Source organism: Protomyctophum parallelum (assembly GCF_964188405.1).
Source record: "Protomyctophum parallelum genome assembly, chromosome: 8".
In the NCBI taxonomy this organism is placed as follows: domain Eukaryota; kingdom Metazoa; phylum Chordata; class Actinopteri; order Myctophiformes; family Myctophidae; genus Protomyctophum; species Protomyctophum parallelum.
Window position 1 is genome coordinate 23047990 of NC_139703.1, and position 13892 is coordinate 23061881.

At 42.4% G+C, this 13892-nt stretch overlaps 1 protein-coding gene across 1 annotated transcript; it reads left to right on the plus strand.

Annotated features, from left to right (window-relative positions):
• Positions 1–989: 989 nt before the first annotated feature.
• slc5a8l (solute carrier family 5 member 8, like) lies at positions 990–13092 on the plus strand (the record flags this gene model as incomplete). The annotated part of the gene is made up of 15 exons (XM_083771077.1): positions 990–1343; positions 2935–3000; positions 3258–3309; positions 4971–5038; positions 5477–5631; positions 8038–8178; positions 9773–9902; positions 10181–10269; positions 10484–10596; positions 10938–11005; positions 11145–11231; positions 11535–11716; positions 12065–12174; positions 12518–12603; positions 12982–13092. The coding sequence occupies 15 exons, from the start codon at positions 990–992 to the stop codon at positions 13090–13092; spliced, it is 1812 nt and encodes a 603-aa protein (XP_083627203.1).
• Between the last annotated feature and the right edge of the window lie 800 nt (positions 13093–13892).

The following is a 13892-nucleotide window of genomic DNA, read 5'->3' on the forward strand; positions in this document are numbered from 1 at the left end:
GTAATGAACATTGTACACTTTGGGAAAAGGCGCTTTTATATGCACCATTCACCATTGATTAACATGTAAACAGATTCACAAATTACTGTATTGTCAGCTAATTTGAATATGGTTCTGTTTGAATGCTTACACATGACAGTCTTCGGAAGTTGACTCAGAAGTTTCCTCTGCCTTATCATTTGCTGAGTTACTTTGTGTCTGACTATAAATAGCAGCATAACATGCTGCTGGGCCATTTTCTTACACAAGAGAAGAAACACCTCGACCGTTTATCCATGAGGAGCAGCAGGTAGCCACATAGATGTGTATGTGACTTTAGTATCTTTTGCCCTTGATGGATTATTAACTAACCCAAACTTTATAGACCTCTAGAAACATCAATGCATACGAGGCTCCTACCAGGAGCGGATAAGGGTTTTCATTGTTCTCAGGTAACCAGAAAGAGCAAGAGCTCTCTACAGGAAACAGGAATTATAACTTCTCTGTTGGACTAATGGAATCAGACTCAACGAACAACGCATGGGATATTGTTGTAAGTATTATACATAATCATTGTATAAACAATGTGTTATGATCTGACATAATGTAAATGCATTTGAAAACAATAATTGTACATTGTACATTTAGTATTTGATTTGATATAGCTCTCTCTTATGTTTATGCGTGTGTGTGTGTGTGTGTGTGTGTGTGTGTGTGTGTGTGTGTGTGTGTGTGTGTGTGTGTGTGTGTGTGTGTGTGCACACGTGCGTACGCGCGCGTGTGTGTGTGTATGACATAGCGCCCTGTTCAGTGACTGTGAAATTCAGTCCCGACACTGAATTGTGAGAAGACTTCCAAGTGGTGGATCGAGGGGAAATTAAACATTAGCAGGATTGCCTCAGACAGCAGACCTGTGGAATCGAAGTAGCCTATCACCTCATTCAGAAGGAGAGATCATAAAGTCGGTGTCGGCACCAGGAGGACCTTTCAGGTGAACTCGAACTATAACCATGGTTGCCACTGGAGGCCCTGTGGCTTCTTTCTCCGTGTGGGACTATGTGGTCTTCGCCGGAATAGTCGTGGGGGCTGCCTTGATTGGCCTGATCGCGGCCATTCGTGGCCGCAAGGAGTCCACCAGTGAGGAGTTCCTATTGGGTGGACGTCAGATGACGGCCGTGCCCGTCGCCATGTCACTCACTGCCAGCTTTATGTCCGGCATCACCGTAATAGGCACACCAGCCGAGGCCTACCGCTATGGAGCCGCCTTCTGGATATTTGGCATTTCCTATGCCATCATGTCCGTCATTACTGCTGAGATATTTGTCCCCCTTTTCTACAGACTGGGGATCACCAGCACCTATGAGGTAAGGAGACATAATTTGCTGGAGAGAAAAGGTTGACAAAACAGGAAAGGGCGCACACCAGTGTTGGTGAGGTGCTGGCCTAAGGCAGTAAATAAGTAAAATGGAGAAAAAGGCCGCACACTCGTAGCCACGATGCTGTATATTTATTATTATCCAACGTTTGGACCTATTGGCCTTCTTCAGGGTTGCCTTCACTGGTGGGTCATGGGAGATTAGAGGTAATCAACTATGACCATATTTGATTGCTTTTACTTTATTGAGACAGTAGAGAGGGGCAGGAATCCAAAGGCGGGGGTGGGTGACACGGGTAGCAAGGGAGGCATACTATCATCCGAATGCTCCGAGGTGCGCTGCGGGTCGGGAGAGGGTTGCGGTTAGGTTTAGGTGTCTGCCCCGGGGGAGGTTAGGGTTAGGGTGAGGGAGGAGGTAGGTTGTCGTTCGGACCAATGCTCCGTCGGATGAAAGTACTGCACTCGGGTAGCAGTAGTAGCACAGATCGCCCACCAGAATCGAACCAGGGACACAACAAGTAGTTGTACGTTTTGACGTAAGTAATGATTGATCTTGAGTAAATCTGGGTTAAAACTGACGAGGGCCTCAAGGCCATGAAGAGTTATTCAGTGTCCAAATGCCATACAACACGTTGTCTACAGTACACACACAAACACACACACACACACACACACACACACACACACACACGCACACACACACACGCACACACGCACGCACGCACGCACACACACACACACACACACACACACACACACGCACCTCAAGGAAATAGTTTGTTGTTTTGGAATTGGGAACATGGTTGAGTCATGGTTTTAGGTTATAAGACTGTTAGCCATGGTTCATGACTCTCGTATTCATACGAGAGTCATGAAGAAACTTCACCCTGTTTTTTGCGCTCGCTGCATTTACAAGATTTCCGTATATATAAACATTCAGATTTCAAATATAAAATACTCACAAAGTGTCCCACGGGTGTTCGTTAGTAGCAGCGCCAGCGATTAGAATTGCTGCGTCCCGCGTTGTTTAATAAAAAGCATTTTTATCCGAGGTGTTATTTTGCCATAGGCTTTCAACTACGCGCCCCTATCGGTCGGGAGGAGGGTGGCACTCGGTGTGTTCGATATAGGTACGCTGACCGCCCTGCCAATACAGACTAATAGGCGAGTGCGCTCCCGGTGTGCAACTGTGGATTTCCCAAACGAACCCCGTTTGAAAAAAGTAGCCGGGGAGCTCGGACAAAAATGCTTTTTATTAAACAACGCGGGACGCAGCAATTCTAATCGCTGGCGCTGCTACTAACGAACACCCTTGGGACACTTTGTGAGTATTTTATATTTGAAATCTGAATGTTTATATATACGGAAATCTTGTAAATGCAGCGAGCGCAAAAAACAGGGCAAAGTTTCTGCATGACTGTCATGATAATCATCATGGCAGTCATGTTCCAGGGCTATAAGACTGTGTGCCAAAAATAAAATAAAAACTACTTTCATCTTGGAAATGTAGATGAAAAAGTGCTATTGAATCAACTCAAAGCATCTGTTTAAATGTGTCTGGGCGCTCCCTTCCTTCCCAGTACCTGGAAATGCGCTTCAACAAGACAATCCGGATGATCGGGACAACCATGTACATAATACAAACGGTAATTAAAGTGTCCAGCTGTAAAAAAAAAAAAAAAAAAAAAGCCTTCTGTGTTTGGAATGAAAAGAGAGGGACAAACCCCCCAGCTCATAATAATGGCACATTTGCAATATTTAACGACATCTGTCTTTTTCCTTGTTGACTTTATAGTGTGCATTTTAATCCAGAAACCCAGAATCCCCACAGCTCATTAATGTGCATGGCATGTTTGTTTACATCCAATCATCTAATGGCTGGCTCTCTTCCATCCCGGGTCAGATCCTTTACACTGGCATGGTCATCTATGCCCCAGCTCTTGCGCTCAACCAAAGTAAGTCTTGAACAGGATTTTGAAGCAAAATGTACAGTATATTAGACATTTTTTCAAGCTAGTAGTACAGTATGTTATTTTTGTCCATTATGAGTTATTCTCAGTTGATGCCCCGCTGCTCTTGCAAACTGCTGAAGAGTTTGTCGAACCCCAAAGAAAGCCTTGTAAGACGATGTAACGATCATAAAATCAAATCAAATCATAATTCTGTCCAATCCTTATGGTACAGTATTTAATGCAATATAACTTTTAACACAATTGGGGTGCTTGTGTTTTTTCTCCCTGCTCTTCAATTGAGACATTTAGATCATATATCAAGTCAAGTCTCACCTACGTATAGACATCAGCACTTGTGCAGGAAACCGGATTAAAATACGGCGTAGACGTGGAAAGTTACATACACTATAGTGCAGCAAGGCTATAGAAAGATTTTTGCAAGTAAAAGTAAATACTGAATCACTGGACAGTTACCAACTACAGTCATGAGGCCCATTCAATTACTGGAAAGATCTTCAATGAATAATTTATCTTGAATGATAAGAAGAGTACAGAACGTACTGTCTTTTTTTACCAAGGCACTTGCTGACCGTCTGTGACTGTATGAGTATTAGTCATTTTGAATTAACATTAAATGTAATGGTTACTTGTCAGTGTCACCACTATTAATTAATTATTATGTGTCCAAGACAATAAAATAGTCTAAAGCCTAAAAATGTACATGACAGTTGCATTGATGAAAGAAATAATCTCTACTGTCTACACTTGTTCAACAATCTTTTTTGAATAGAATGTATTTACTGTAGCCCAGTTTATAGTTGTGTGAACTACAAGTTAGCAACAATCTGCAATTGTCAATCACTCACTCAAGTTATAAACATAAGTTGCAATATCGAACTAATATTTCATGTCAAGACAAACAATTACAATGTGCAGAAGGGCTATATAACAGCACAACCTTGAGTGTATCATTGCTTGAAGTTGTTCTGCAAATTATAAGTCTATGATTTACTTTATTTATTTTTTCACCATAGAAGTATCACTTCCACCTATGTGGCTAACATTTTCGAGCACAGTGAGACATCAGATTAGTATAGGCCTACTGTAATTCACCAGAAGTAAAGGGCAAGAATGAAAAAGCATAGTGGCATATTTCTGTGTACTGACATATGCCAGGTCACTATTAATTAGTGGAAGGAGTCAGAATAAGCATTACTCCTGAAAGTAAACGATAAGAGGACCATGACCATCACTCCCTAAGATGATAAGATCAAAGGCATGGCTCCTGTTTATGGTTTGTTTCTACATACTGTAGCAAGGTCACTTGTTTTGTTCTTTTTTTACAGCTGTCTTTTGAGGCAGAATCTGCTGAGAGATCTTGTGTAGTTTCTCAAACTCAAACTATCAAATTATCTTTCTTTCTTTCTTTCTTTCTTTCTTTCTTTCTTTCTTTCTTTCTTTCTTTCTTTCTTTCTTTCTTTCTTTCTTTCTTTCTTTCTTTCTTTCTTTCACAAAGTAGCCTACACATTGAATGTGGTTTCAAAGGAGTATCTAATTAGTAAAGTGCATCTCATCATGAATGTCATAAGCAGTTTTAACTCAAGCCGTTTTGATTTATTTATTACATTTATTTAATTGTATACTGTTTTCATGTATTTATTCAGTCACAGGGCTTGACCTGTGGGGAGTGTTGGTGGCTACAGGTGTGGTCTGCATCATCTACTGCACTTTGGTTGGTAGTATTTGATTGATTGATTGATTGATTGATTGATTGATTGATTGATTGATTGATTGATTGATTGATTGATTGATTGATTGATTGATAGCCATAGCTGAATAGGTATAGACTAGAGAGCACGCCTGGGAAACAAAAGGTCCCATGAGGTTTGAGCCCCTGAGCAAGACACTTAACCCTCCTCTTTCCCCCCTGTGCTAATTTGAGAAGCAAAATAGGATGGAATATGTATAATTAATATTATTTATTACTAATTATATGACCTCTCAGTCCAAATGTTGCTGCCGGCGGGGCACATACATGCCGGGCACATACATAATTTAGACCTACTGTAACATTGTATGTTGGCTTTATCATTTGAATTGAGCATGACACGATTTCAATCTGTCGATGGTTTAACTATAGTGAATAATTGAGACTGTCATTCTATTCCAGGGCGGTTTGAAAGCAGTGATCTGGACTGATGTGCTGCAGATGGTAATCATGCTAATAGGGTTCATTGCTGTCATAGCAAGGGGAGCCGTGCTGCAGGGAGGCCTGGGGAAGATCTGGGAGGATGCTGGTGACGGAGGCCGACTCAACGCATTCGAGTAAAGTACACACAGCTACACTGGTCAAACTGCTCCCCCCCACCCACAGTGTTTGTTTTAACTAGCTTGTTGAGTTGTGATAAGTGTCAGCGGTGGGGGCAGCGGTGGTCGAACGGTTTGCGGAGCGGTCTTGATATCGGAAGGTCGCTAGTTCGTATCCCCGGACCGGCACGTTAAAATTACCACCGCTGAAGTGCCCTTGGACAAGGCATTGAAACCCTACCATGAAATGTTCTATGAGCAGGGCCTGGCCGTTCTTGAGCTTAGTCCAGTTACCCTGGGTAAACACTACCTTTCCTTTCCTTTTCATATGATCTATACTCATCTTTCAGTTTCATTTCCTGACAACAACAACAACAAAAAACAGTGGAAAGTATTTGAAAATAGAGTATGGTTTCAAAATGAATCAAAATGACCACAGCAAAGGAGAAGGATTGATTGATTTTTTGAATAGTTTATTAGACAGAAATGTATAAACAGCAACAGTCAAACAGATCAGTCCAAAGGGGACAGCACCTTGTTTCCATTTAGGCCAGGGGTGTCGAACTCAACTTGGGGCGAGGGCCACATTGGTCAAAAGGTCACTTGATGGGGGCCACAACCAGTTGCGCACGCATGCTCGATGTCTCAGTCAGTCACTGCTATAATATCTATCTATCTATCTATCTATGTATGCTCAGACCCAGCCAGCAAGCCACACACATAGTGCTCAGACCCAGCCATCCAGCCAGCCACACACATAGTGCTCAGACCCAGCCAGCCAGCAAGCCACACACATAGTGCTCAGACCCAGCCAGCCACACACATAGCTCCGTAAGGGAGTGGTTGCACCACTCAAAAAATCTTCAAAAAACTGGAGATTGGAGAACCTGATTTGGACATGCAGGACAATGTCACTATGACAGAAAGAGAAGATGGGTCTGGCCACATTCGTTCACCCCATAATCTCAGTGGAAATTGGGGAATATGTTGACAATAGTCGACAGCTCTGCCGATTAATAATCGATTCATTGAACCCACCCCCCATATTAATCAATATCAGATAAAACTTATAAGATTTAATATTATGCACATGCCATGGTCACATAACCATTATATGTTGAGTGCATGCTTTTATTTATTTTTTTATGTTCTGTTTATTCATTTTTAGTTTTTTACAAATATAGAGGTAAATTGAGGAATAAAAATATGTTGAGTGCATGCTTTGATGGTTACAGTTTTATAATCAGTTTTGAAGATGAGTAAACCTTTGTGGAGATCTTCTCAGTTCTCATTGTATGCTAGTTACTGCCATTCAGGATGGAAAATAAAATCCATTTGGATTTGGGAGAAGTAGTTTCATAAGGGGCTGGTATGAAGTACTTGATATAAAGAGAACATGTTCAGTTCACTAGTCTACACTCTACTCTACACCTGCCTTCATTTAATCTGATTGTCTGTCTGGCAGGCAATTAACAAGCGATCGTTAACTGTGTCTGTTAGAGAGGGGCAGAGAAGAGTGGTTTTGCTCAACTTGATTTATACTTATATTCTCCACTCTGATGAAGGTACATGTTCGATATATCATGCAGCCTTACTTATTAGCCTATATTTTAGATATTATTTATTTATTTATTTTTTGAGGCAGGCGGGCCGCATAAGACGACGGATCACCAGTTTGACACCCCTGATTTAGGCCCTATGCAGGCAATTGACTTTTATCCCTTTTTGAAGTTTTTATTCATATGTTTTAGAAAATGTGAAGCCTTAATTGTACTGATTTAATAACATTTAACTTATTGATCAATACTTCTAATAGGCTACCTTAAACGTATATAGTTCACCCCGAAATGACTTTTACTCACACCATGGAGTCTTGAATTCATGGATATTTCTTGTTTTTTGTTGCATTCCTAAGCCAATAATGTGATGACCAGCAGTGGTTTCATATGGAGACCGAGACACAAAGAAACAAGAAATATGACATAGTCATATTTGTCAGGTGAAACAAACACTGGCTCTGTTGTGCATCTTTCCTACTCTCCAGTTTGCTCATAACATTAGGTGATGTTATGAGGCGCTCCGCTGAGTCCGCTCCGCTGAAATGTTTATATGTCTACACCTCTACACCATTTGCAGACTTCCGCCGTGCCCGTGTCATAGCTTAGGAGGCAGCCAATGATGACTAGCTCGCTACTACATGATTGGCTGCCGGCGTTTAGGCGGTTCCCATTGGCTTAGGCGGCATGGGGGCGACTCCCATTAATGACTAGGTCGCTATTGAAAACGGGCCTGTTGTATGTCATGTTTCACCTGAAAAAAATGTCCTTTTGGGGGTGAACTACTGTATATCCCTTTAAGCAGTGTAGAAGGCACCATACAGTCCATTTTGTACCATTTTTAAGAGCAGTTCACTTTTCACTCCAGCTTTGATCTAGACCCCCTGAAGCGTCACTCGTTCTGGACCATTGTGGTGGGTGGCAGCATAATGTGGTTATCCATCTACTCCATCAATCAGTCCCAGGTGCAGCGCTATATCTCCTGCAAAACCATGATGCATGCCAAGATGTAAGTGTTTCAACTTAGTCAAGTTGCTGATGTGTCGTGTGTGTGTGTGTGTGTGTGTGTGTGTGTGTGTGTGTGTGTGTGTGTGTGTGTGTGTGTGAGTGTGTGTGTGTGTGTGTGTGACGTAAAGTGTGTACAACATTTAATGCATTAAAACCGGGAAAGGATCTGTCATTTTAGGTTTTCGTATTGGCTATTCAAAAATAGCTGATATAGAAGCTTACAGCGCGTCAGGAAGTGAAAGTGTGAGAACTGCGTAATTTAAGGCCAAATTCCAATACCCCAAATCTCGGCCACTCACTCGCTCACTCCAGCATCCATCCATCCATCTTCAACCGCTTATCCGTAGTGTTCCAGACTTCCCTCTCCAGAGCAACATTAGTGACTTCCTCCTGGGGGATTCCGAGACGTTCCAAGGCCAGTGAGTCGATGTATTTCCTCAAACTGCGCCTTGGTCTCTTCCCAGTGGGACCTGCGTCGAGGACCTCCCTAGGGAGGCGCCCGAGAGGCATCATAACCAGATGCCCGAACCACCTCAGCTGACTCCTTTCCAGGCGAAGGAGCAGCGGTTCTACTCCGAGTCTCTCTCGTGTGACTGAACTTCTCACCCTATCTCTAAGGGAGATGCTAGCCACCCGTCGGAGAAAACTCATTTCGGCCACTTGTATTCGCGACCTTATTCTTTCGGTCATGACCCAGTCCACTCACTCCACTCACCACACTCACTCCACTCACTCCACTCACCACTCACTCCACTCACTCCTCACTCCAGCATGGAGCGGGGAAATTGGTGACCTGCTGAAATATGTGACCATCTTGTGGACTTCACATAACTCACATGGAGGTCCCATTTAGGCCTGACCTAAAAGAAAATGTAATCATCTAAATCCTCCAGTTTTCGATTTAAAAGAAATAGCAGACCTACAAGCTATGAGCTTGTAGATCTGCTATTTTTCAATAGCTAAAGTATAATGCTATCATCAAAAGGGGTTCCCGCCCAAAATGGGTTAAATACGTGGCCTAAATACAGGTTGAACTCATTTTTCTGATTGGCCCCCCTCCTACTAGTGGGAAGTAGTTGGGCCAGCCTGAAAACCAATTCTGGCAGCCAACTCGGTAGCGTTCTGGTCTAATCATTAGTTCTCATGCGTGATTCAAAACCACGGCCCGGTTGCATTAAGACCTGCCTCTGATTGGCCTACCGACACTGCCCGTCTTTGCTCCGTGATTACCAGTCTGTCCTCCGAGGTGTAAAGTCTGGTGACACTGATGGGAAATAAATATTGCTCGGTGTTGGCATTGCCTTGGGGGGGGATCGTGGCTGAGTCGGCGCTACTGAACTTCGTTAACGTCCGACACAGCGGTGTCTCTCATGGCTCAAGTTCACTAGAGACAGCACCCCTCTGTCGTTGTCTAAAACTATACTTTATCGTAAAAAATAACTAGTCCGTGGTTGTTGGAAAAATAGTGGTGGCAGTCAGCACTGGGATTCAAACATCTACTGGTTTTGTAATTTGTAGAATTGGCCTCAGGTTTGTCTTTCATCTGTCAGGTTGCTGTACGTGACCATGGTTGGACTGTGTCTTTTATCTCTCAGGTCGCTGTATGTGAACTTGGTTGGACTGTGGTTGACTGTGAGTCTGGCTGTGTTTTCTGGCCTCACCATGTACTCTATTTACAAGACCTGTGATCCGTTCACTAATGGTGCTGTGAGCACCCCTGACCAGGTAAGTGTGACATCGATGTCTCTAGCCACTTCACAAAAACAGGAATAGAATTCAAGGCAGATTTGGTTTATGTTTTTTTGTTCCCTGGGAAAGGGGAACTCAGGGATTTATGAGCATATTGTCAATTCAAATGTAAGCATACTGTCTTTCAAGTTTTAAATGTCAATGTTTTGTAATTGCCTTGTTTATTGTTATGTTATGAAACCCTGTGCAGGAAAGATGAGGGGGATCCTAATAATCTCAATATAATAAACTGCAGCACATTTGTTTTAAACCAGCTCCTTCCTTACTTTGTGATGGATACCCTGGCCATCTATCCTGGAGTGCCAGGCTTATTTGTGGCTGCTGCATATAGTGGGACCTTAAGGTGAGGCCTGACAAATGAACACGTACAGCTTATCCTTTCCGGGGCATGTATAAGCATAGGCCTACTGTAGTTGTGGGTGAGAGTAAATGTGTTAACGGCATGGAATGCTAGCAGGTAAATTGTTACATTCTTTCCTGGTGGCTCACGCTCCCACTGAAACATTAAAAACTAAAACTTGTGCTATTCTCAATAAGTGTCACTGTGTCTGGTACAGCACTGTGTCCTCCAGCATTAACGCCCTGGTGGCTGTCACCGGGGAGGACTACATACGGCCCTTCTGTAAAGACTTGACCCAGAAACAGCTGTCCTGGATCAACATGGGCCTGAGTGAGTTGTGCAACAGTACTGCTATTCATAATTGATCATATAATCGTAATATGCTACAGAATACACGCACGCACGCACGCACGCACGCACGCACGCACGCACGCACGCACGCACGCACACACACACACACACACACACACACACACACACACACACACACACACACACACACACACACACACACACACACACACACACACACACACACACACACACACACCGTCATAAGGGTTTACCTTTTAAACATCTCGAAAATGTATAAGCTAGATTTCAATGAGAAAAGTTTGTGGCTGTCTTTTAATAAGATAATAATCATGCCATAATTTGCCCACAATTCCCAGGTGTGTTCTTTGGTTTTGTGTGTATTGGGATGGCAGGAGTGGCTTCTCTAATGGGAAGTATTCTGCAGGTAAAGATATACCGCATGATAATGCTTGCATCACTGCAATATTTATGGACATGAGGAATTCAACTTGTTTTACAGCACCCCTGTTGCTGGTTATTAAGGATTATACATTCAATTCCCTCTGACAGTTTTCTTCTTTTAGGCAGCTCTGTCTGTATTTGGAATGATCAGCGGCCCACTCCTTGGTCTTTATTTATTAGGACTTTTATTCCGAACAGCAAACTCAAAAGTAAGTTGTCCTATCACTAGCAGAACACGCACGCACGCACGCACGCACGCACGCACGCACGCACGCACGCACGCACGCACGCACGCACACACACACACACACACACACACACACACACACACACACACACACACACACACACACACACACACACACACACACACACACACACACACACACACACACACACACACACACACACACACACACACACACGTATCATGTATATGGGACTGATGAATGAATGATGAATGAATAACAGCTATAGTATAGTGGTATGACATGTCATGTTCTCCTAAATAGGGAAGTCTTGCAGGTTTAATCTTCGGCCTGATCATAACTTTGTGGGTGGGTATCGGAGCACAGATTTACCCACCCTCAGAAGAGAAGACTCAGCCCCTCCCATTGTACACCACTACCTGCAACAGCACATTGAGCCAGAACTTTACAACCATTGCCCCATCATGGACCAGTGCTCAGCCTGAGTGAGTAACTTAGTTTACTGCAGAGAGCAGTCAGAGCACAATACTGTTGACAGTGGTAATCTAATAGTAATTATTTTGTGTTGTGAATACATAATAGTGGATATAGAATAAGCATTTTGGGTCACATGCAGGAGCAATGGGTGATCCAATGTATTGATCCTTTAGGATCTTGCTGAAGAAGATCCTAAAGGATCGAAACGTTGAGTCAAATAAACCAGTGGAGCTGAGTTTTTCATACCAGTGTTGCAGGCTCTATTTTTTCCTCTTGTACTACCTTTTGTCCAGCACCTGGGCTAGAGTGGAGGTGAATATGCTCTATTTCCTTTGATCCAATGTATTCCCTCTCAGATACAGACCAGCCCTGGCAGACACATGGTACTCTCTGTCCTACCTTTATTTCTGTCCTGTGGGCACTGTGTGCACAGTGATTGTGGGCCTCCTAGTGAGCATCATCACAGGTGAGAAAGAAAGAAAGTTACTATGTTTACCCAGGGTAACTGGACTAAGCTCAAGAACTTGTTTACAGCCAGGCCCTGCTCATAGAACAATTCATAGTAGGGGTTCAATGCCTTGTCCAAGGGCAGGCACTTCAACGGTGGTAATTTTAACGTGCCGGTCCGGGGATACGAACTAGCGACCTTCCGATATCAAGACTGCTCCGCAAACCGTTCGGCCACCGCTGCCAGCTACCCCTCCTCTACCCTATGGAGACGAAACACAGATGATTTTGTTCAATATGCTGCAACTAAACAATTCCAGTTGGATGCTCATTTCTCTGCGTGTACGTGTGTCTGTCTGCAGGTGGCTGCAAGCAGGAGAAGCTGAACTCGGATTTGTTTGTGACCAAGAATGACCTGGTCTGTTTCAAATGGTGTCACAATTCTCAGGTAAAGATATTGCTCCATGTATCAAATCAAAGCTAGTAAATTGAAATGTTTTCACAATACAATCATTGTTTTTGGGTGGAAATTCTGATATACGGGTGCCTCTAGCTCAGCAATTGATTTGCTAATTTTCTTGATTTTAAAAGTGACAATTATGGCACTTTTGAACTTTAGTTACTACTACTTTCTGTATACCACCTGGCACCTGGACATGCCTCTTATGAGTGCGAGCACACAGTGTTTGAATCCAACCCGACTTGACATGTCAAGTCTCTCCATTCTTTCTCTTCTTGTTTTCCTGTCTCTACATGGACCTATCTGATATTAAACACAAAATGCCCATAAAATGCTTTACTGCATGCTCTACTCTATCCCTTACAGGCATCCGAGTTCATAGAAAAGGCTGAGTCAGATGAGAAGATAGGAATTGACAACACTGAATTCACAGACGATCAGTTAATAAGTGATGTGGAAAAAGTCACTCAATTTTGATAGCACAAAATACACCATGGATGAATGTGTGAATTTTAGAATAGTTAATTCTAGTTCTCCTTACTTCAATGGAGGAACTTTTTTAAGCTACACTAGTCTTAATCATGCTGGTACATTTTAATGGAAATTTTACTGTAAATAAATTATCACTTTTAACTTCAATGTATTTATGTTGAAATAAATATGTACAGTATATATTTTTTAAGGAATGCTGCCGATATGCAAAATCTGTGTAAAAAATACATTTCATTTTTGTGTAGCGGTTGTAGCCTGATGTTGGGGCAGCATGTTATGAATTCTATGGCACTTGCTCTGTTCCTGCACAATTTAGTAACAATAGCCTACATTATTTAGTCCTTCATAATTGAATGTTTGTTATGTCGATAGTAGTCCTCTGGGGTGAGGGGATGTGGGGAGGAAAAATAAAAGAGAAAGGGGAAAAACATATTTAAGTTTGTCTTTTTCTTGACCATGTAAGTGTAAACAAAACCTTTTATGAAATAAAAACATTATTTACTCACAATATTTACTCAATGATAGTATGGGATTGTAATATATTACAAATGAATGGTCACCCACTTTTACCTGACAATGTGCCAGGATAATTATTCGGCATAACATACATATGGTATGCCTAGATTGGTGAAAAAGAGGTGAATTCCAGTTCTTCCAAGACTATCTGACACAAATGTGTTAACTACCGTGGTCATCTTTACCAAATTACCACATACTATATATCCCTATCTATTTTTGCTTTGCTGTTGACCTACTATACTTTTCAATAATGTATAAAGTACTGC